General features: G+C 49.7%; 7 protein-coding genes across 7 annotated transcripts; 2 read left to right on the top strand and 5 right to left on the bottom strand.

Annotated features, from left to right (window-relative positions):
• Positions 1-1,707: 1,707 nt before the first annotated feature.
• On the bottom strand, positions 1,708-5,724 carry tcsC (putative two-component osmosensing histidine kinase (Bos1); the record flags this gene model as incomplete). The annotated part of the gene is made up of 1 exon (XM_043266459.1): positions 1,708-5,724. One exon carries the CDS (start codon positions 5,722-5,724, stop codon positions 1,708-1,710), a length of 4,017 nt encoding a protein of 1,338 aa, XP_043122394.1.
• Positions 5,725-8,448: 2,724 nt separating this feature from the next.
• On the bottom strand, positions 8,449-8,671 carry Aspvir_001332 (uncharacterized protein; the record flags this gene model as incomplete). The annotated part of the gene is made up of 2 exons (XM_043266458.1): positions 8,449-8,453; positions 8,524-8,671. The coding sequence occupies 2 exons, from the start codon at positions 8,669-8,671 to the stop codon at positions 8,449-8,451; spliced, it is 153 nt and encodes a 50-aa protein (XP_043122393.1).
• Positions 8,672-10,339: 1,668 nt separating this feature from the next.
• On the top strand, positions 10,340-11,950 carry Aspvir_001331 (phenylalanine--tRNA ligase subunit alpha; the record flags this gene model as incomplete). Its single annotated transcript, XM_043266457.1, has 2 exons — positions 10,340-11,802; positions 11,857-11,950. 2 exons carry the CDS (start codon positions 10,340-10,342, stop codon positions 11,948-11,950), a joined length of 1,557 nt encoding a protein of 518 aa, XP_043122392.1.
• An 822-nt stretch (positions 11,951-12,772) lies between these two features.
• Aspvir_001330 (uncharacterized protein) lies at positions 12,773-14,860 on the bottom strand (the record flags this gene model as incomplete). Its single annotated transcript, XM_043266456.1, has 6 exons — positions 12,773-13,007; positions 13,296-13,419; positions 13,544-13,643; positions 13,692-14,263; positions 14,322-14,674; positions 14,799-14,860. 6 exons carry the CDS (start codon positions 14,858-14,860, stop codon positions 12,773-12,775), a joined length of 1,446 nt encoding a protein of 481 aa, XP_043122391.1.
• Positions 14,861-15,577: 717 nt separating this feature from the next.
• Positions 15,578-17,480, bottom strand: Aspvir_001329 (putative IMP dehydrogenase; the record flags this gene model as incomplete). The annotated part of the gene is made up of 3 exons (XM_043266455.1): positions 15,578-16,719; positions 16,923-17,231; positions 17,291-17,480. The coding sequence occupies 3 exons, from the start codon at positions 17,478-17,480 to the stop codon at positions 15,578-15,580; spliced, it is 1,641 nt and encodes a 546-aa protein (XP_043122390.1).
• Positions 17,481-18,417: 937 nt separating this feature from the next.
• On the top strand, positions 18,418-19,668 carry Aspvir_001328 (oxidoreductase, short-chain dehydrogenase/reductase family; the record flags this gene model as incomplete). Its single annotated transcript, XM_043266454.1, has 6 exons — positions 18,418-18,488; positions 18,553-18,672; positions 18,729-18,929; positions 18,985-19,350; positions 19,411-19,565; positions 19,631-19,668. The coding sequence occupies 6 exons, from the start codon at positions 18,418-18,420 to the stop codon at positions 19,666-19,668; spliced, it is 951 nt and encodes a 316-aa protein (XP_043122389.1).
• Positions 19,669-19,743: 75 nt separating this feature from the next.
• Positions 19,744-20,254, bottom strand: Aspvir_001327 (DUF952 domain-containing protein; the record flags this gene model as incomplete). The annotated part of the gene is made up of 2 exons (XM_043266453.1): positions 19,744-19,860; positions 19,970-20,254. The coding sequence occupies 2 exons, from the start codon at positions 20,252-20,254 to the stop codon at positions 19,744-19,746; spliced, it is 402 nt and encodes a 133-aa protein (XP_043122388.1).
• Positions 20,255-20,372: the final 118 nt, after the last annotated feature.

Here is a 20,372-nt window from a genome sequence, read left to right as displayed (position 1 = left end):
AGCAGCAGGTGGAGGAGCAGCACCTGGTGGAACATCATTACCTGGTGGAGCAGCAGCAGCAGCAGTAGCAGCAGGTGGAACAGCAGCACCTGGCAGACCACCAGCAGCAGGTGGAGGAGCAGCACCTAGCGGAACATCATTACCTGGCGGAGCAGCAGCAGCAGCAGGTGGAACAGCAGCACCTGGCGGAATATCATTACCCGGCGGAGCAGCAGCAGCAGCAAGTGGAACAGCTGCACCAGGGGGAGCAGCAGCAGCAGGAGCCCCAACAGCTGTAATACCTGGCGGAAGTAACACTGCTACCTCTACTACAACCACCATCCAAGTCGTCCAAACGTTATCCGTTCTTCCTAGCCGCCCTCCCCCTCCTCAAACACAGGGGAATACGGCTACACGTCCGGTAACCACGAGCACAGTGACCGGAGCAAGGACACCGCAACCCACTCCCGCTATTGATCCAAAGAAGCGCACAGTGGCAGAAAAGACAGACCTCGCCCGGCCCGATAAACTCAAGGCGAATCCTATTGTGTTCGGCCGTCGGACTTGAAATCTTGAAAATGTCCATCTTAAATTACGATCTCATCACCATACCGTAGTTTGAGAGGAAAATGAGTCCCAAGTAATCGGGGGGCTGTTTGTTCCTTTCTCAGTGCACGTGCATCCAGTCCGCGTTGTCCTAGTCAGATTATATAGGCTTTCGGTTATACTCGAAACAATCAAATGTTAAGGTCAGATCTAAACAGATAATACTGAAAAAGCGGTCTCTAGCAAGCGGCTGTCCAGTTTACGCATCACAATGCACAGGCTGTGTGTAACAAAAACAAGGGGGCTGTCCTCGGCATTCTCCCTCGGTAACGACAATGTTATCAAACTGTTCGGAATTCGTACGTGCGAAAACAATTCTCGTAGTAGGGAATCGGAAAGTAGACGACAGAGACGCAGACCAAGTCGAAGCCAGTAGACTTCAAAACGGGGACCTCGCCTGCCCGAATTTAGAAATTAGATACAGTACAAGTAGAATAGGAACGAAGAAGGAACAGGGCTTCGACGCAGATATGCATGAATAGGTGATAGGTTTCGAGAGGATTGAGAAGAACAAGAGAATCTCGTTTGGATAGTCGGAAATATGCAGCGAAAAGTAGGATTCTCGCGGAGAATGCTACTCTCTTATCTCCATCGTCATATCAGCTGGTCCACATTGTTTTCATCTTAAGCCGCAAGTAAATGCGAAATAAAAACCTCGTCAATGGATTCCATGCGCCGGACACCTTACATAAAGCCTCAACAGATAAAGACCGAAATATAATCAGGTTGTGGTATGGGCAATGTGAGAGGGAAAAAGGAAAAAAAAAGGTCATTGCGTAGGCGTCGACACAACGCAAGCGAGGAGCCTATGCAAAGCAGATGGATTCCGGATAGGATAGACCAATGAGCAGAAAGAACCGTTTGAAGGCGAAGGATGGTAGATGGCTCGATCACAGAGAACGATTGTACCACGTGACACCATATTTCTCGGAAAAGAAGCGAAAGGTCCACCAAATTGCCAAGGCAAAGAACAAATCCTTCAAGCGGGCAAACGATATGGGTATATGTTCGCATCAAGGCTGTTGACAGCAAGAAAGCAGAAATGGGAAAGTGTCTCTTCAAAACGTCTCACGAGCTGTTCGATCGTAGCAGGGCCTAAAAGTCCAATGAGCGATTGTTTCCTCATACAGCATTTCGAGAGCGGGAATCACTGACCCGTTCCATGGCGATCTCATCATCTTTTGCAGCCGCGGGGCTCGAGAAGCCACGATCGATGGATCCTGAAGCTGTGATGGACCTTGTCTCCATACCAGGACGCTTCCCTTCAGAGTGGTGGATTTCGCCACTGCTGGAAAGTCGGGACTCCTTGCTTTTCTCTAGTAGTGAACCGCCCAGGGTTGCACACTTGAGGATTGTCTGCATCATTTGGTTCTGTTTCAGAGGTTTTGACAAGTATTCGTCCATCTGAGCTTGTATACACTTCTCGCGATCGCCCAGCATGGCATGCGCAGTGAGTGCGATGATAGGTGTGCGAGAAAGGCCGGCCTCTCGCTCATATTCGCGAATCTTACCAGTGGCTTCGAAACCGCCCATGACAGGCATCTGTACATCCATCAAGATAACATCGTAGCGACGCTGCTTGACGGCTTCCACCGCTTCCAATCCGTTGCCCACAACTGAGACATTATGATTGTGCTTCTCTAAGATCTTGACCGCTAATTTCTGGTTCACGTCATTGTCCTCCGCGAGCAGAATGTCAAATGAGCGGGAATGATCGGTGGTGATTGGTGTAGATCGTCCTTCTAGAGCTGGGAGCATACCATTGCCGAGGTCTATTGGTTGACATGGTGTGGTCATGTAGGAACTGATACCAAGATCCAGCGCCGACTTCAAGCTCACGCAGACAAGGGGACAGACCAAGACAATGGGGACGTATTTGAAGTCATCATAGGTCCGTAATAAGCGAGCCGTGTCCACCGAATCCACAATTATAACATCATAAGCGTGACCCGACTCTTTGCCTGACGGATCCTGAATCTCTGGTGGTGGAACATGATCTTCATCTCTCACTACTATAGGCTCCAGCTCGAGCTGCTTCAGCATCTTAATGATGTTCTCTGCCTGAAGACCGTTCTGGCCCTTGTCAATGAAGAGAACCCGGTGATGCTTATACGGCATGAGCTGTGACGCGATGACGTTCAAGGACTGATCGGCGAGCTTCACGACGCAGGTGAAATGGAACGTGCTGCCATGACCGTACTCAGATGTAACCCAGACATCACCGCCCATCAGGTTGACGAGTCGCTTGGAAATAGAGAGGCCGAGACCTGTGCCGCCGAATCTGCGTGTGGTGGATCCATCTGCCTGCTGGAAGGTGTCGAATATGAGATCCAGCTTATCCTCTTCAATACCAATGCCGGTGTCGGAGACCGAAAACTCAAAGGCATATTCGTTGGGGGCACATTGCTCTCGGTCTGATTTGCGAATCGTAAGCTTGACCTCGCCATGCTCAGTGAACTTGATGGCATTGCCGACCAAGTTCAAGATAATCTGACGCAGACGGAAAGGATCGCCAATGACATAGTCCGGCACAGTATTGTCAACTTGATATGTCAGACTGAGGAACTTTTCGTTGGCCTTGACGGCCAGCGTCTTGAGAGCGTTGAACACGGTCCCCCTCACTGTGAAAGGAATGCTTTCAATGACCATCCGATTTGCTTCAATCTTGGAAATGTCGAGTATGTCATCGATGATTGTTAGCAAGCTGTTCGCCAAGTTATGCACTACATTCAACATCTCGCGCGTATAAGGCTTCAGGTCGTCAGTGTCCAGAGTGAGTTGTGTCATGCCAATGATGCCGTTCATGGGAGTCCGGATCTCATGACTCATGTTTGCCAGAAATTCGGACTTTGTACGATTCGCCAGCTCAGCTGCCTCCCTGGCAGCAGTGTTACGCTGAATACTGTCCCGGAGATTGGAGACCATCTTGTTGATCTTGCGCTTGAGTTCATCCATCTCCCCGGAAGCGTTGACAGTGATGAGCTTAGTGAAATCACCGTCGGTTGCAGCATCGGTGATCTCACCAAACGCACGCACCTGCGAAGTCAGGTTCTCAGCCATTGTATTGACATCCTCGGTGATCTCCTTCCATGTTCCAGCAATCCCCTCCACGTTGGCTTGACCGCCCATTTTCCCGTCCACGCCGACATCGCGAGCGACCTTTTTGAGTTCAGTTGCGAATTTCGCAAGACGATCCACCATGTGATTGATCGTGACCTTGAGAGTCAAGATCTCTCCTTGAGCATGAACTTCGATCTTCTTGCTGAGGTCACCCTTCGCGATAGCCTGCGTGACGTCTGAAATACTTCGGACCTGGGACGTCAAATTCTGGGCCATGGTGTTGACATTGTCTGTGAGATCCTTCCATTTGCCTTCCACATTGTCGACCTTGGCTTGGCCGCCGAGGGTACCATCTGTGCCGACTTCCCTGGCAACTTTGCTCACCTCGAAGGCAAAAGTATTCAGTCGATCGACCATGCCATTGATGGTGCTCTTAAGATCTAGTATTTCACCTTGAACGTTGGCCGTGACCTTCTTGGTCAGATCCCCTTTAGCGACGGCAGTCGTGACATCGGCGATCTCCCTGACTTGGGTGGTCAGGTTGTTTGCCATTCGGTTGACATTCTCAGTCAAGTCTTTCCAAGTGCCTTCCACATCATTGACAGTGGCTTGGCCTCCTAGAACACCATCCGTACCGACTTCCTTGGCAATCTTGGTGACCTCCTGGGCGAACTGCCGCAGTTGGTCCACCATGGAGTTGATAATGTTCTTGAGCTCGGCAATTTCTCCTTTGCAGTTGGCTTGAACCTTCTGTGTCAGATCACCCTTGGCCACAGCCTTGGTGACAGTCGCAATGTCTCGCACTTGTGTAGTCAAATTGTTTGCCATGGCGTTGACGTTGACAGTCAGCTCATTCCACATGCCTTGGACGCCTTCGATCTGGGCCTGTCCACCTAGGACACCTTCCGTACCGACATCACGAGCGACACGAGTGACCTCCGTTGCGAACGTGCGCAGTTGATCAACCATGGTGTTGATGGTCTGTTGCAGTTCCAGAATTTCACCCTGAGCACGACTTTCGATCTTCTGACTGAGATCGCCATGGGCGACGGCAGTCGTCACCGCCGCAATTTCACGCACCTGGTCAGTGAGATTCTTGGCCATGATGTTGACGTTCTCCGTAAGCTCCTTCCAAATACCGTGAACCCCAGTGATCTGAGCCTGTCCACCAAGGATACCTTCCGTCCCGACCTCTCGGGCGACCCTGGACACCTCACTACCAAAAACCTGCAGCTGGTCCATCATCGTGTTGATCGTGCGCTTGAAAGTGGCAATCTCAGGGTCCATTTCAAGGGGATGAATCTGCACCTTCATGGACAAGTCACCATTCGCGACCTGCGTGATGATGCCACCAATTTCCCGAAGGGCTTTCTGGAAAGCCTCGTTGGCTTGCTGGTGCTTGCGTAGCTCGCGTTCTAACAGGACCACATCTTCATTCTCAACCTTGGTCAACGCCCGTCGCGTGTGCTCCTCCTGCTGTAGTAGCTCGTCGCGAACTTGAGCGATGATGTCTTTTTGAAAGCTTATTTCCTCCGCCTGTTTCTGTACATGATTCCGCAGATAACTGATGTCTTCCTCGCGAACGAGTCGAGTTCGCGAGTCTACATCGTCATCTCCATCACTGTCGTCGTCGTCGAGTGCCTCATCGGCTTCATTGTCTTCCGCTTCACGGCGGTTTCTTCTTGTTCTCTGGCGACGTCGTGAAGTTTCCTGCTGCATGCCGCAAGAAGAGTTAGAAGCAGCTCCTTCATGAGAGGACAGGCGAGAGAGCCCGAAAAGCCACAGAAAATCAGAATTCTTGGTGGAAGACAAAGGTAACTCGGGGACAGGTCGGGGGTATGGTTGATGACTGACAACTTGAAACTCCAGATGGCGAACACGTCGACTCAAAGCCTCCAACTCAAATTCAAATGCCGCCTTTGCTTGGCTAGGCTCTCCTGGTAATTTGGCGAACTTTGTACCACAGCCATTGGTAGTTGTGTGGGAAGAATTCGGTTCGGAAATCGAAGCATCGGGGCCTCTGGCCAGGCTCTGAAGGATGGCAGAGGCGGCTGCAAGCGTCTCGTCTGCGCCAGCCATTGTGCCTGTTGTAGCTCTTGTCAATGTTGGGACATAAGGATAGCCAGATTGGCAGAATGTCGTATTGTGAATGGTCTGAAAGGCAAGTCGAGTGACCAAGGTGAGAAGGACAATTTTCGAAAGAGGGAAAAGTGTGTCGAAAAAGGGAGATAAAAAGGACTAAGGCGTCAAAGGAAGAGAGTTAGAGTCGCGAGCGCATGGAAGCAAAGGAAGCAGAGGATGAATGAAAAGGGAAAAAAATAAAAAAAAGGGCTCGAGTAATATGTCAAACTGAGATAGCAAGCAGAGCTAGACGGGCTTGCTACACACTGGAGTTGAGGGAAGAGAAGGAGAAGCGAATAAGGGCAAGGAGAAAAGCGGATCTGGAAGCGCCGTCGCCTCCTCGAAGGGAAGATGTGACGGTTGAGAGAAGGGAAGAGATGAAGCGGCAATCATAAGCGACAATCATAATAGGAAAAGGCCAACGAACGTCGATCCGGACGACTTGGACACATCAAGACTCAGTAAACGGTGAACCTACCAGACGGAAAGCCGTGTTACTGACACGAAGAAACAGGCAAATTTGCTAGGACGACATGGAGTGTTCGTCTTGTGAATCTAGAAATCGATGAGCTGGAGATGAGACGAGATGAGTCCTCCCAGTCAAGTGATAGAACGGTCCAAGTTCTTTGGGGGATTGATTCCCTGAGATTATTTGTGGACAAGATAGGGCAGGACAGGGGAAGGGGAGGGTGATGGGATTCGGAGATCACGCAGACAGACACGGAGAGGGAAAAATACAGGGGTTTGTGACGCGGAGCAAGGGAAAAAAAGTTAGGTTGGTAAAGTGGAAAACAGAGCCAGTACAGAGTAGTGGGGGAAAAATACAGCAACCAAAGGGGGAGGCGATTCAGTTGTCAGATGGAGGTTGAAGAGAGGAGACAGGCAAGCAGCGGAAAAAGAGATATATCAAAAATGATAATGATATCCAGTATGAATAATGATAATGAGGATTGAGGAGGAGCCTCAGCCTCGTCAAAACTATCGCGTGAAAAGAGAACAATACTCCGTACCTAGATAGATAATACCTCGAGAGCAGATGGGAGCCTGAGAGGGGACACGAAGTTGAGGGAGAGGAACTGGTCAACTGAGGGGTCTATCGGTATGGCAGCAAATGATGTGATTGGATCTTGCTTGGTTTTGGCCTCGTTGGCGCCTCTTCTTGGGGGGTGGGAATGGGATATCTGAATGGATTTAGCGTCTAAGCCAGAGAGATCTAGGAAATCTCCAGTGAAACCCGGCCGAGCTTCATCGGGCTTGACATTACGGAGGAATCATCAGCTACCTCGGTGAGCAGGGAGGACAGATGAGTGTCATTCCTTAGTAAAATTTGAAGTGGTTATACGAGGATATGTTGCTAGACTTAATACTCCGTAGAAGCTGTTGATATCAAGAATAGTACAGATGCTAAGGTAGCTCAGTATGAATGATACCAGTACTAATACCAGCAAACCGGGCAGTCAATACCTACGGTATCTAAGGTACCTTTTACTACCATAAAAAATCTTCATTGGACCGCGCCACAATCACTCGTCGGGGTCTTAACGGGGTTCAAGCCTTTCATTCTTTATCTAGTCTATATGTGTCGCTCTGTCATATTTCACTCTGTTAGAACCCGCTACCAATCTCAACTTCTCAAGTACGGAAATTATGGTGGATTTGAAGGATGATTTACATTGTGTTGATCTTCCCTTTCAGCCACAGCCACGGCCACAACGTGTAGGTAGTTGCCTACTAAGAGGAACTGCGACGATCACGCCCCAAAACCCCATGTGTGTCTCCAGTTGGTTCTTTAGCTAGAGTTCAGTCCGTTTTTTGGGCTACCACACTTTACTTTGTTGTCGGGACAGTGAGTAGGAATGGTTGACTTTATGGAGTATTCCCATAGACAATGCTCAAACGACCCTCAATATGAGGACAAGCTAGGGAGCCGCTCTATTTCCTGTTGAACAAAGCTTCAATACTCGATTAATTAGTAAAATACAAGAAGTGGATTTTTTCATACACGTACGGATACAATTGGAATTCAAAACCAATACCCACATTTACTCCGCCCTTCACATTCTCCAGTCCTCAAACAAAGCGTGGCAAAATGAATCCACTGGAGAAAACCGTTCGACAGCTCGTCTCAGTTTTCGTTCTACTTTCATGATAGGGCCAAGTTTTACTGAACGCTAACTCTAACACTAAACCACCTACAGACTAGGTAGAGAGTCTACCGAATTTTACCAACCAATGCGACCACTGCACTAACTACGGAGTGTCAGCTCTGTCGTGTTCAAGCTACTCCTCCGAACTTGTAGCCATCATCCGGAGACGGCAGGTACCCCAGCATAAAGATCTGTACTTGCATATCTCCAATCTATATGCAGTAGAGATGCTTCCGTGATATTCTCGGAATATCGTGCTCAATACGAATTATCTACCAAGGACCCACTAACCCATCGTTAAAATCATCTGAGCCAATCAGCACTGTATAGTTTGCTTGTGCGGTTTTCCATGGCACATCAAGTCCACAGGATTTAATCGTAGGTACACAATTCATGACTACTAACAAGGCCATCCCTAATCGCAACAAACGAAACAAATGGTATATTCTGGTTTCAATGACAGCATAGCAATGACAATCTCAGCTTACCCCTAGCTCTTCAAATCATGCATTTGTTCCATCACATCAACATACTATCACGCTATTAGGAGACATGTTAGCACTAAATCTGCCCACTCAACAAAATCCGTATGAGGGAGATATCAACTTACGCTCCCCCAGAAGCTGATGCGCTTCCAGCACCCATTCTGGGCCGGCGGCCAGAACTGTGTGGGGTCCTGCCACCTCCAAAGCGCAAGCCGCCGCTCCTTCCCTGGTAGGGACCGTTATCATACCGGTGCGCTGCGACTCCGCCGCCATAGCGAGATGGTTTTGATAGTCCGCAGCCCATGATTGTGATATCTTAGTCCAGTTTATTTCCAGGGAACCCGCTGAGGGGAAGGAGGGAATTTAAGGGGGTTTTCAGCCACTGAAAGCATGTTGTAGGGGGCCCGTTGAGTGTGCAACATCTTCACGTCATATCTGTGGCTGTGATGAGGCTAAGTTAACACCAGAGTAGGCTCCAATGATTCGCCATGAAATGAGCCAGGAGGCAAAAGATGTTGCCTGAAACATGGACTATATGGGAAAGATTCCATTTATGACTGTGCGAAATCTACGAAGAAACTGGTGAAACAGATGTATAGAGTGCGATTAAGGAAGACTTCGAATCAAGAGAATGAAGAGAAGGTTAAAGGTAGTCGTACACAACAAAAGGAGCATCGCTAGGTGCAAAGGCACTATTCCTGACTGGGCCTACACCAGGCAAAAATACCAAGGCAACCTTAAGGTACCTTAAGTACCTAGGTACTTTTGCCTGAATGAGAAATCGAATGAAGAATCGTAACTGCCTGGTCCTACACTCACTTACCAGTGCGTCGAATACCAAAATTGTAGGTAATTTGCGGGCTGTCTTGCACACATGGACTGCCTAAGGTGTCTATACAAGTCTCAAATACTTCAGATGTAATGCAATATTTGTCATTGCCAGTTGTCAGATACGAAATAGTGGCTGGAAGCTACAACACCAGTATTATTAAAATACTGCTGTCCTCCGTATGATCCTACTGGCACCTTGGAAGTCAGATCTTGGAACTCTGTATTAATTTAGATTGTCCCAATCGGAAGTGAGCAGCATGAAATCCTGCGTTGTATTTGTCTCACTTGCTCGCCTGATCTCTTTTAGCGATGACTGATCCATCTTATGCAATGCCCCAATTCCTGTTTCTGGTCCCTCGATTCCTGCCAAGGCACAAGTCCGACGTTTTCAATAGATTGTTCCCTGTTCGACTTCCAAGCACCGTAAAAGCCATTGAATCATTTCAAAAATACGTTTGTCCAGTCGAAAGGTATGACTTGTCGGAATTTCAAGCCAATCCATACAAGGAAATGGAGCAATGAATCGCCTTCATACCAGTCACCGGGAATGACTGTGCCTTGGAAATTTGCTACATGGCTGAGCGCCCACGCATTATCCCACAAGATCATGAGGACAAGGCTGTCAAGTGTCAAGCAGCTGAGACTGGGGCTAGATCAGTCTGTGCCCCGGCTTGTAGGGATGTCGATTTTCAAGCATTCCGCGGAATGTGTAGCGGGATCATTACCCCAGGGTCGACCCTTGTCTCATGGGCTAGACAGTAGAGACACAGGGAAGCTAGGACCAAATTAGTATACACGAAGATGATATCATGGATCCATGGTCATCTATGGATGATAACAGAACTCAGATGCAGAATGATTGATGTTGATGCACAAGACTAGGTAAAGGCTTATGCTGATGATGAGTAATTGTGAGGACGGCGGGGTACCTGGATGGAGTCACGTGAATGCATCTCTGGTTTGAACTGTCTCCCGTAAGAGGGCCCGAAAAGAGTCACAATTTAGTAGTGGGTGGAGGCACGATGATTGATATCCCAGAGTCCTCGTTACGGTCCCCGCCACGCAGCCCTTTCTCTCAACCTCTGTTATCCTCTTTATACGGCTGCAGCCATGGCGTCCGATTTGACGAACCCCATCCTGGACGCCCTGTCCGCGTCCGACGGTCCAATTCTCTCCGAGAAAGTCTTCCCCTCTACCCCCTCACTAAACATTAAGAGTGCGCTCGACCGTCTAGCCTCGCGGAATATGGTCGAATATGAAACAATGGAAAGGGAAGCCATTACTTTGACCCAGGAGGGTGAGGAAATCGCTGCTAATGGCAGTCACGAAGCCAAGGTCTTCCAGGCCGTATTGGCGGCCATGGACGGATTGAAGATCGGTGACTTGCCTGGCATTGTCGGAAAAGAGAACGCCAAGGTCGGCCAGGGTAATGCATTCAAGAAAGGCTGGATCAAGAAGGACAAGGATGTGTTGCGGGCGAACACCGAGTCCATCGTCGACGAGACCCAAGAGCAGCTGTTGACCGTTAAGAACACGCAGACCTTGAACGACCAGAAGGCCATCGCGGACCTTAGGCGTCGGAAATTGATCGCTCTGCAGAAGGTCTTTACCTTCCGGATTTCAAAGGGCCCCAAGTTCGCCAAAGAATTTGTCAAGGAGGAGACCGATCTGACGGCCGAGATGCTCGCAAACGGATCATGGAAGACGGCTACGCTGAAGCCGTACAACTTCAAGGCCAAGGGTGCTCCTACCCCGGCCGGTGCCTTACATCCCCTCAACAAGGTGCGACAGGAGTTCCGGAATATTTTCTTCGAGATGGGTTTCGAGGAGATGCCCACCAACCGCTTCGTAGAGACGGGATTCTGGAACTTCGACGCCCTCTACGTCCCTCAGCAACACCCCGCCCGTGATCTTCAAGATACATTCTACATTGCAGACCCTGCCACCGCTGACCCTCCGCGTGAGGATCCCTTGAACGATCCCCACCGTCTGAAATCCGTTCAACCCGCCTCGGCAGCGACCTCGGAGAAGCCCGTCGACTACAAGGAGTACTGGGAGAACGTGCGCCAGGTCCACGAGAATGGAAAGTACGGCTCTATCGGATACCGTTACCCCTGGAACGCAGACGAAGCCCTTCGGTTGGTTCTCCGTACCCACACCACGTCGGTGTCGACCTACGTCCTGCACAAACTCGCCGCGAACCCGCGGCCGGCAAGGTACTTCAGTATCGACCGAGTTTTCCGTAACGAGGCCGTCGATGCTACCCACTTGGCCGAGTTCCACCAGATCGAGGGTGTCATTGCTGACTTCGGTCTCACCCTGGGTGGTCTGATTGGATTCATGGAGGTCTTCTTCGCAAAGATGGGTATCCACCAACTGCGCTTCAAGCCCGCCTACAACCCTTACACCGAGCCCAGTATGGAGATCTTCGGTTACCACGAAGGACTGGGCAAGTGGGTCGAGATTGGAAACAGCGGTATGTTCAGACCAGAGATGCTGGAGTCCATGGGCATTCCCAAGGACATGAGAGTCTACGGATGGGGATTAAGTCTTGAGAGACCGACCATGATTAAGTGAGTTCTGCCGTACTTTCCTCTTCGAGTCCTTGAACTGACATGTTATCGCAGATACGGAGTGAGCAATATTCGAGAACTTCTTGGGCACAAAGTCGACCTCAACTTCATCGAGACCAATCCTGCCGTGCGACTGGAGAAGGACTAAGTGGGCAAAGGGGGCCTCGATGTGTTGGAGATATTACGGGGAAAGAAAATAGCATTCAACTTCGATATCCTGGATCCGTTTTAGAGTTATCGAAAACAGACAGAAAACGTTGCATTTTTTTTTTCTTCTTCAACGGGCTACGAAATGATGCATGATCATAAAGGAATAGAAATCTACAAAATGTTAATTCAAACCATTCCGCTTATCAAATCTAGAATGTAGGAGTACATATGTAAGAAGCACGAAACATGGCATGTCCCACCCGTATCTGTGCCCCAGCGCATGTTCTTTGCAACAGTGGCTCTTCAGTAGGCGGATCCTGATATTCGGCTGGATGGTTACTTTCTACCTCCTCGCTCATGGGATGGAACCAGATGCCTATCTGTACGATAAGCAATCCGATTCCATGGACGAGGAAGCCTTGATGTGCCGGATGGGATGGAAAAACGAGTAAGGACACAGAAAACTACAGCAAGGAAATCGCTGATCCTGAACAGAATTGTCGGTATCGTGATACAGAAGGCCATTTGAGCCAATGACGGTAAGACCGGGGAAGGGAAGCTATGAGAATCTTATGCATGGATAGGTTGACTGGATTGAATTGGATGGAATTTCTTGGTCTTCATTGACTCATGGTAAAAGAAAATGATTTTTGGACATCAACTCCCAGACGTAACCCATGTAACGGCACGTCTTTTCCTATCCGCCATCGACATCCAAATCAGCATGCGAGTTCTCCGAACAAGATTCGACAGATGTAGCACTTACATCCAGCCAATCCGTCCTGCACCGCAAACACCAGAAACAAAAGACACCTCGCGTTTACCGCTGGCGGCTGGCGGCCCAGACGTTGCGAACGTAGCCATCACGCTGGCAGAGGCGGTTCAGGGAGTCATCGCTCTCGCCACGGGCACGGATGAAACCGCAGAGAGCGTAGCTCTGGTTCTCGCCGGTGTAGCGACCGTTCTCGTCGACCTTGCCGATGGAGATCTGGACGGAGGCGTGGTCGTTGGCCTTGATGATGCGGTTGGTGGCGCTGCACTTGCGGGGGACGTAGCTGTAGGAAAAGTAACAGAAGTTAGTGATGTGCGTTTTGCAATATTCAATGCTTTTGGTTCACGATTATCTCCCTGCTCCTGCTGATTTCCGGAAGCCGGGAAGAACTCTGCGAAAAGGGACTATCCTGCAACAGCGCCTGTTGAAGGCTGAAAGCTCGCTCCAGATTGTCCTCTTGTCCTCTTGTCCTCTTGTGTGTTGTCCCAAGTCGCAAAAGTCATTCTCGGCTCCCGGAGCACCGTAAAACCAGTTCAAGCGCAAACAGCGAAGGAAATTAGCATTCACGTACAGATCGACGATCTCTCCCTTTTCGTTCTCCATTTTTGGCGTTTGGTAGAGTTCTTGGGTCGACGACGGTGAAGAAGACGGAGGTGCGCTGGCGGGTTCAACTGGCGGACTGTCGTGAAAATCTACTGTGAATCGAGCGGGTTGTGTGGGTCATGTGACCCTTTATCGAGGGCTGCGATTTTCTCATGTGGCGGTGCCAATACTGTGGCATGTGCCAACGGTATTTTACCAGGAACAATAATACCTTACCTACGGAGTACCGAGGTGCTAAGGCCCAAAGCGGGATAGTGCTAAATGACTCGGGCTCTTCACAAGTGAGCTTCACATGTTGCACTTCCTCTCTATGATGCTATGTCCAGCGTCATTACAGACTGCTCTTCTCCTGCTCTGCAAATACGTCCTTCTTCCATCGAACATCGAGTTTTCGAGCAGCCCCCTGCTTGAACTGTACATACACCACCCGATCCGGCTCTCCAGCCCGATTCGTGCCCTCCAACTCAGGTCCGGGATGATCTAATGCTAACACAGTCCGTCCATCCGAGGACATTTTGAGCATCTTAGGAGAGATACATTTCTCCGTCCAGGGCGGTGTTCCCGAATGGGCAAACTCCACCAATTCTGCTCGCCTGTTCCTCAGTTCCTCGAGCGAAGCCGTCGCTCGCGGTTCCTTGTCGAGGAACTGCGACACTAGATGTAACAAAAGGAACTGCGGAGGGAACATGATGATTTCGCCGCTTTGAGCCTTCCGCAGCCATTCTGCTGCAGGCAGAAACATGGCCTCTGTTATTTCGATCCCGCCATCGCTCGTAGGAAGTTGAATTTCTTCCCTCTCCCCTTCGGCGGGAATCTCCTTCAGTACTGACTGGTCTGACTCAACTGGAAGAGGCAGGAAGTAGAGGTACATCTGTGTCGAGTACCGTTTGGGGACGTTCGTAGGGGTAATCCATCGCGTGAACGGGATCAAAGGCTCTGTAGCTCCATCAGCTAAACGCGTCGGTACCTATGGAACGACTTGAGAACAGCACACCTATGTCCGGAACTGCTGCAGCATTCCGCTTCTTCAACCACTCGGCAAATGCCACCTCATTCTGATGGATGGCTCGTCTTCCTTTTTCTCTCTCTGCCTCGGGTACAGCTAGCATTACGCCTGTGTTCTTGTCTCTCGCCAGCAGGATACCGCTCTCCTCAAACAGTTCCCTCACGGCAGCATTGCGGTACCATGGCGCATCCTCGTGCCTCTTTGGATCCTCCGCCGCGGGACATTCTCCGTCCTGGGCAGACAGATTTCCTCCAGGAAATACATGCGCCGAGGCAAATGAAGTTGATGTCTTGACGCGATGCAGTAACAGGACCTCATTTTTGGGCGAGATGAGTATGACGCTGTCGCATGTTAGCTGTAGAATTGCAAATTATGGCAATTTGATCGATTCAACACATAATCGCTGGCTTCAAATGCACATGACGGATGGTATCAAGATAAACAAGGGGCGTATGATGTACTAACCTTGAGCTCGGCCTGGGTGTCGCCGGTGTTGCCTTGGACCGAACACCCCTTTTAGCTGCCATTTTCTGCGATCCAGCGGACTGCAATGATTTCACCGCAGAAGAGAAGTTTCTAATGTCGAATTTTGCACGTTGACAGATGCAAAGTACCTGTAGGACTTGTATACAAGTGCGTGGACCTCGGACCAAGCTTAGCCGACTGTCAAATGATTGGCCAGGTCTGCAGATGAACCGGGAAGATGAGCTGAAGGGCCCAGGAAGGAGTGCCTTGGTGACCATGAGAGACGACCGCCACTGAAGGCGCGTTATGGCCCTGCTTCTTATGAGTAGTATTAAGGAACGATCGGTACCTCTTGGAAGGGTTATGGTGCCTGGGTTGTTTCCGGGGATCGGTACCTTAACCTTGGCAATGGCGGATGGAACCTAGGCTTCTCCTGTTTTACCCCGCGCGATTCTCCTGCAGGACGCATGTCCAAGTCATGAGTCATGACAGTCTTAAGGCCTACAAGGATAAGTAGTTTGGATATATTTTAGGATTTTTTCCTTTCTGTATTCTTAAATGAACTGCCTGATGGCAAGCATAATTACTTCGAACAGCAAGATTGTGCCTGAACTAGAAAATCATCCAAAGTGCATTCCATTTCAAACTCCAAAACCATCATGCCCAATTTTTACTTTCATACCAAGCGTGTATCATCATGTGAACATGGCCTGACTGACAAGTCCTGAGAGAGAAGAGACATAAAGAGAAATTAAGCTTTTCACATCCAAGAAAGCCCTTTACGAGTAGAGCTTCTTGTCGTAGCTGTGCAGACCGTGGACGTTACCCTCGGCCATTGCACTAGCGCTTCTCATCTCGAAACGAACAATGCCCTTGTTGACACCATCGTGGAGCTCGTCAAGGCTCTTGACGCCAATGTCTTGCAGAGAGTGCTGGACACCCGCAACAAGGTAAGGAACAAACTTGGTGACCGAACCACGGTCGAGAACGGAACCAGCGACACCCTGAGCGACAAGCACACGGTCCTTCTCGGAGAAGTAACGGGCAGTACCAGCGTTGCTGGCCTTGCTATCCTTGCTACCAGCACCGGCCTTCTTGTCCTCCATGGCAGCGATACTTCCCATGCCACGGTAGGCCTTGACAAGCTGGCCTTCATTGCTCACGAAGTATTCACCGGGAGACTCGGTGGTACCGGCGAGGAGACCTCCCATCATGACGGTAGAGGCACCCATGGCGAGACCCTTGACGATGTGGCCAACGTTCTGGACACCACCGTCGGCGATGCAAGGAACGCCGAAGCGGGCAGCAAAGGAAGCGACGCTGCGAACGGCAACAGCCTGGGGGCGACCAACAGCCATGACTTCCTGTGTAATACAGGCACTGCCGCTGCCCATGCCAATTCTCAGGCCATCGGCACCAGCAGCAATCAGAGCTGCGGCTTGTTCCCGAGTGACGACATTACCGGCGATAACGTCGATTTCGGGGAATGTCTTCTTCACCCACTTGATCATCTCGATCTGGTAGATGCTGTTACCCTGGCTGCTGTCGAGGATGACAATATCAAGACCAGCCTCGACGAGAAGCTTGAGTCTGTGCTTATCCTCTTCACGGGTACCAATAGCAGCAGCACAGATCAGCTGTTTGGAGTCGGGGAGCTTAGATGCCAATGGGTAGTGGAGGTTCTTCATGAGATCACTGCGAGACAGCAAAGAGACAAGGTTTCCGTTTGCGTCAACGATGGGAAGCTTTCCCTTCTTGGAGCTACGAAGAACGTTGTTGGCCTCGGCCAGAGTGGTGCCGGCAGGTGCGGTGACAAGGTCGGTGGACATGATTGCGGTGACCGGGTCATTGAGGTTGGTGTGGAATTGAATGTCTCTGGATGTGACCATACCGACGAGCTTGGAGCGGAGAGTTCCGTTTTCTGTTACAATATCACAAATTAGACAATGGCTTGCAGAGAGTGATTGTGAACAAAACAAATCATTATGCGTTGTCGTTTTCAGATAGAATCGTTTCTCTACATCGCAACTCTCGTTGCTCCAGTGGAACGAAAGTTATAAGAGATAAGATGGAAAATCATCATGTAGGGCTGACAGCTGAGAGGAAGAAGAATTGTGCACTTACCAGTGACTGGGAAGCCTCCGAAGCCCCACTTTGCCTTGAGCTCCTTGGCCTCTCCAACGGTGGCCTTGGGAGAGAGAACGACAGGGTCCAAAATGAAGCCGTTCTCGTATCTCTTGACCTTTCTGACCATCTCGGCCTGATCCTCGGGGGAACAGTTGTGGTGGATGACACCCAGACCACCCAGAAGAGCCATGTGGATAGCCATGTTGTGCTCGGTGACAGTGTCCATGGGAGAGGAGAGAAGGGGAACCTTCAGCGAGACACGCTTGGTGACAGGGGTATCAAGAGTGACATCGGAAGCAGGGAAGCCTGTCATGATCATGAACAAACGGTCCTTTTACGTAAAGGACGGGTTTCCACTCTCTTACCGATGTAACCAGGCAGGATCAGGAAATCATTGTAAGTCAATGCTCCGTGCTTGTCCGAATCAAGAAGGGTATCAACATCAAGGCCGTCTCTGGTAGTGTATTCCTTTTCCAGGACCTCCAGGGCCTTGGTGTAATCCTGAATCTCTGCCTTCATGGCGCGGCCGAGCGAGTCACCGTTGGCGATGGGCATTGTGTATATAATGAGAACGACTCTACGGTCTCTATCGTAACTCGCAGAGACGGGTATCAGATCAAAATAATCAACAGATCGACGATAGAAACGTTCTGTTGATGGAGAAAGTCTTCCTTTCCCAAAGAAAGGAAAGGAAAGAAAAGAGAGAAAACCTCGAGGGGAAAAAAATTGCCTTTTGACTGTCTGCGGCACAAGCTAATTCCAGCAGGTGCTATACCGGAAATGGAATAATCAAGGTGGTAATTGCGGAGCCTGTTATTATAATTGGCTGTTTAACGAAAACTCTTAAGGCGGTGAGCCTGAGGGCGACACATTGCTTGATAATCGCATTTGATAATAAACTTGCGATAGTCGGACTGGATGTGAAGATTCCAAGCGCAGGAGTTGAAGGATTGTACTCCGTCTGGTATATACTAGGCACTGGGATTCCACTATACATGACTGAACTTACCCTAATAGTTAGAGTAGTCTCTGATATCCTGGTCATGCAATGCACCATAGCTGCTTGAGTAGGTGCCTCTTGTGATGGACTGAGACATGGAACCTATACTATGCTTTAGCTCAGCTTGGCTTCGGCAATCAGCCTAGATCACTGGATCTACAGGTGGTCGTATTTGTCTGAACATATCATCCAGGAACATATCAGCCAGGAAGGGGAGATCGTGCGCAAGACATAATATAGCAACATAACTTACCTTGATCAAATGATAACAACACATACACTGATCCGTAAGGTTCCAATCCATGGTAAACTGAACTGCGCTCGAATTTATATTACATAGCCAATTTGCGACACGATGACGCCAGAGTGACAGCAGACCTGGTGCATTGTGGTATTTAAGAGCTCGCAAGGGTGGTGCCTACTCAAGCTTCCGATGCGAAGGCTCGAACAAGACTTTCACTCGTCTACATCAGGCTAGCAGATCACTTCGAAATGGCATCACAGATGGGCAAGGAAGGTGCTTTTCAAGCGCCTCAGGCACCGCAAAGTCAGAAGAAACCGGGGTCAGTATTTCGTCCCTCCTTGTATGACCCTTAACTACTCCGGTATTAAGGACATGATCATTAGACTTGAAAAGCATATGGTCCCTCCCAGCGAAGCGACGAAACTGGAGTCAAGTGGTCACTTTGTTGAGTATGTAGGCTCTGGCAAATTGAAGGACAAGAAGGTCCTCATCACCGGCGGAGAGTATGTCGGTCAGCTTTAGGTGCGCTCCTCAATGAACAATATTGACGAGCGTATAGCTCCGGGATTGGCCGAGCTGTTGCCATTCTGATGGCACGCGAAGGGGCCGATATCACCATTGTCCATCTTCCTGAAGAAAAGGATGACGCTGAACAGACCAAAAGAGCCGTTGAACTCGAGAAGAGGTCATGTCTACTTATCGCTGGAGACCTCAGGGATCACAATACGTGTCGAAGGGCCGTGGAGGAACATATGAACAAGTAACCGCAGGACTTTGTTTATCGTCATATATTGCACCAACTGATACGAGAGCAGGTTCCAGAGACTGAACGTCCTGATCAACAATGCCTCAAAACAGTATATGAATAAGAACTTCGCGGATATCGACCTGAATAAGGTGGAGGATATCTTCCGGACCAACATCATCCAGATGATGGCTCTGACGAAATATGCTCTGCCATTCCTGTCAAAGGGCGACTCGTCAGTATTCCTCGATCTGCAGTGTGCGCAATTAACTCATCGTTCTTATATCAATAGCATTATAAACACCACATCTGTCGTGACCTTCCGAGGTTCAAGCAGTATGGTGGACTATGCGGCCACGAAAGGTGCCATTGTTGGGTTCACCAGATCTCTAGCGTCTCAGCTGCTTCCCAAGGGTATTCGAGTGAATGCTGTTGCGTGAGTGACCAAGAGTTGAACTCTTTCACACAATGCGTAGCTAATCGCCTCATTCAACAGCCCTGGTGCTATCTACACCCCGATCCAGGCCGACACCAGGGACGCTGAACAGATGGCCAATTGGGGCTCAAAGACTCCCCTGGGTCGACCGGGTGAGCCAAGTGAAGTAGCGACTACTTTCGTGTTTCTTGCCAGTGCCGACGCTTCGCTTTACTGTAAGTGTGCCTTTTGCTTCTGGCTCAGGTTTTGAATGAGGACGAGTCAACTGAGAATTGTGCAGACGGGCAGGTCATGCATTGTTATCCCTTGGGTGATTAATCCGAGGGATCTCTGAGTAGAGTCTTGGACATGTCAAATCTAGTCTGCATCGTAATTGACCAACTCGTTCTGTTTTTAATACAAAAGCCATGGTTTCGCTTGTGAGATCGCCTTGTCCCACCCAGCCTCATTCGTCCAGACCGCAATACTCTCAACCTCGTGTTTTCCCAGCTTCAGCCCATTATATAGATGCTGGGGCAATCAGTAGATATTCTCAAGGCCTCGGCTTTTGGGTAGTAGGTCACGAATGAATCGAGGAAAAGACCGACGTCACGTCTTGTACGGAAAGGATAGAACCTACCGGGAAAAGACCTTCATCGGGTCGCGGCCCACAAACCTTTGCATCTGGCGACTCCCATCTAATGTCGTCCACGACCTGGTCGAATTCTATACGCAGTACATAGACTAACGGCTCGTCCTTGAAGAAGTATTTCAATGTGTTGGGAACTTGCAAGGCGGTTGACAGATGGATGAAGCCCGACTCCTGGTCGAGTTGGCTAATGGGTAAGCGATCAGGAAGTGGCTCCCGGACTGGGGAGGTGGAAGGAACCAGTTTGTATAGGTAGAATGGTAACGACTGTGTCATTATTAAGTTGCTTTGATGAATCCTCGTTGACCCTTATCGTTCATAAGCAGGTAAGTGTTGAGTATCTGAAAGATTAATGTTCAGTGTACAATATATTTCGGTCTGATGGACAGGCGGG

Source organism: Aspergillus viridinutans (genome assembly GCF_018404265.1).
Source record: "Aspergillus viridinutans IFM 47045 DNA, scaffold_1, whole genome shotgun sequence".
In the NCBI taxonomy this organism is placed as follows: domain Eukaryota; kingdom Fungi; phylum Ascomycota; class Eurotiomycetes; order Eurotiales; family Aspergillaceae; genus Aspergillus; species Aspergillus viridinutans.
Note: the sequence above shows the minus strand (reverse complement) of the source record. Positions and strands in the feature narration are given on the sequence as shown.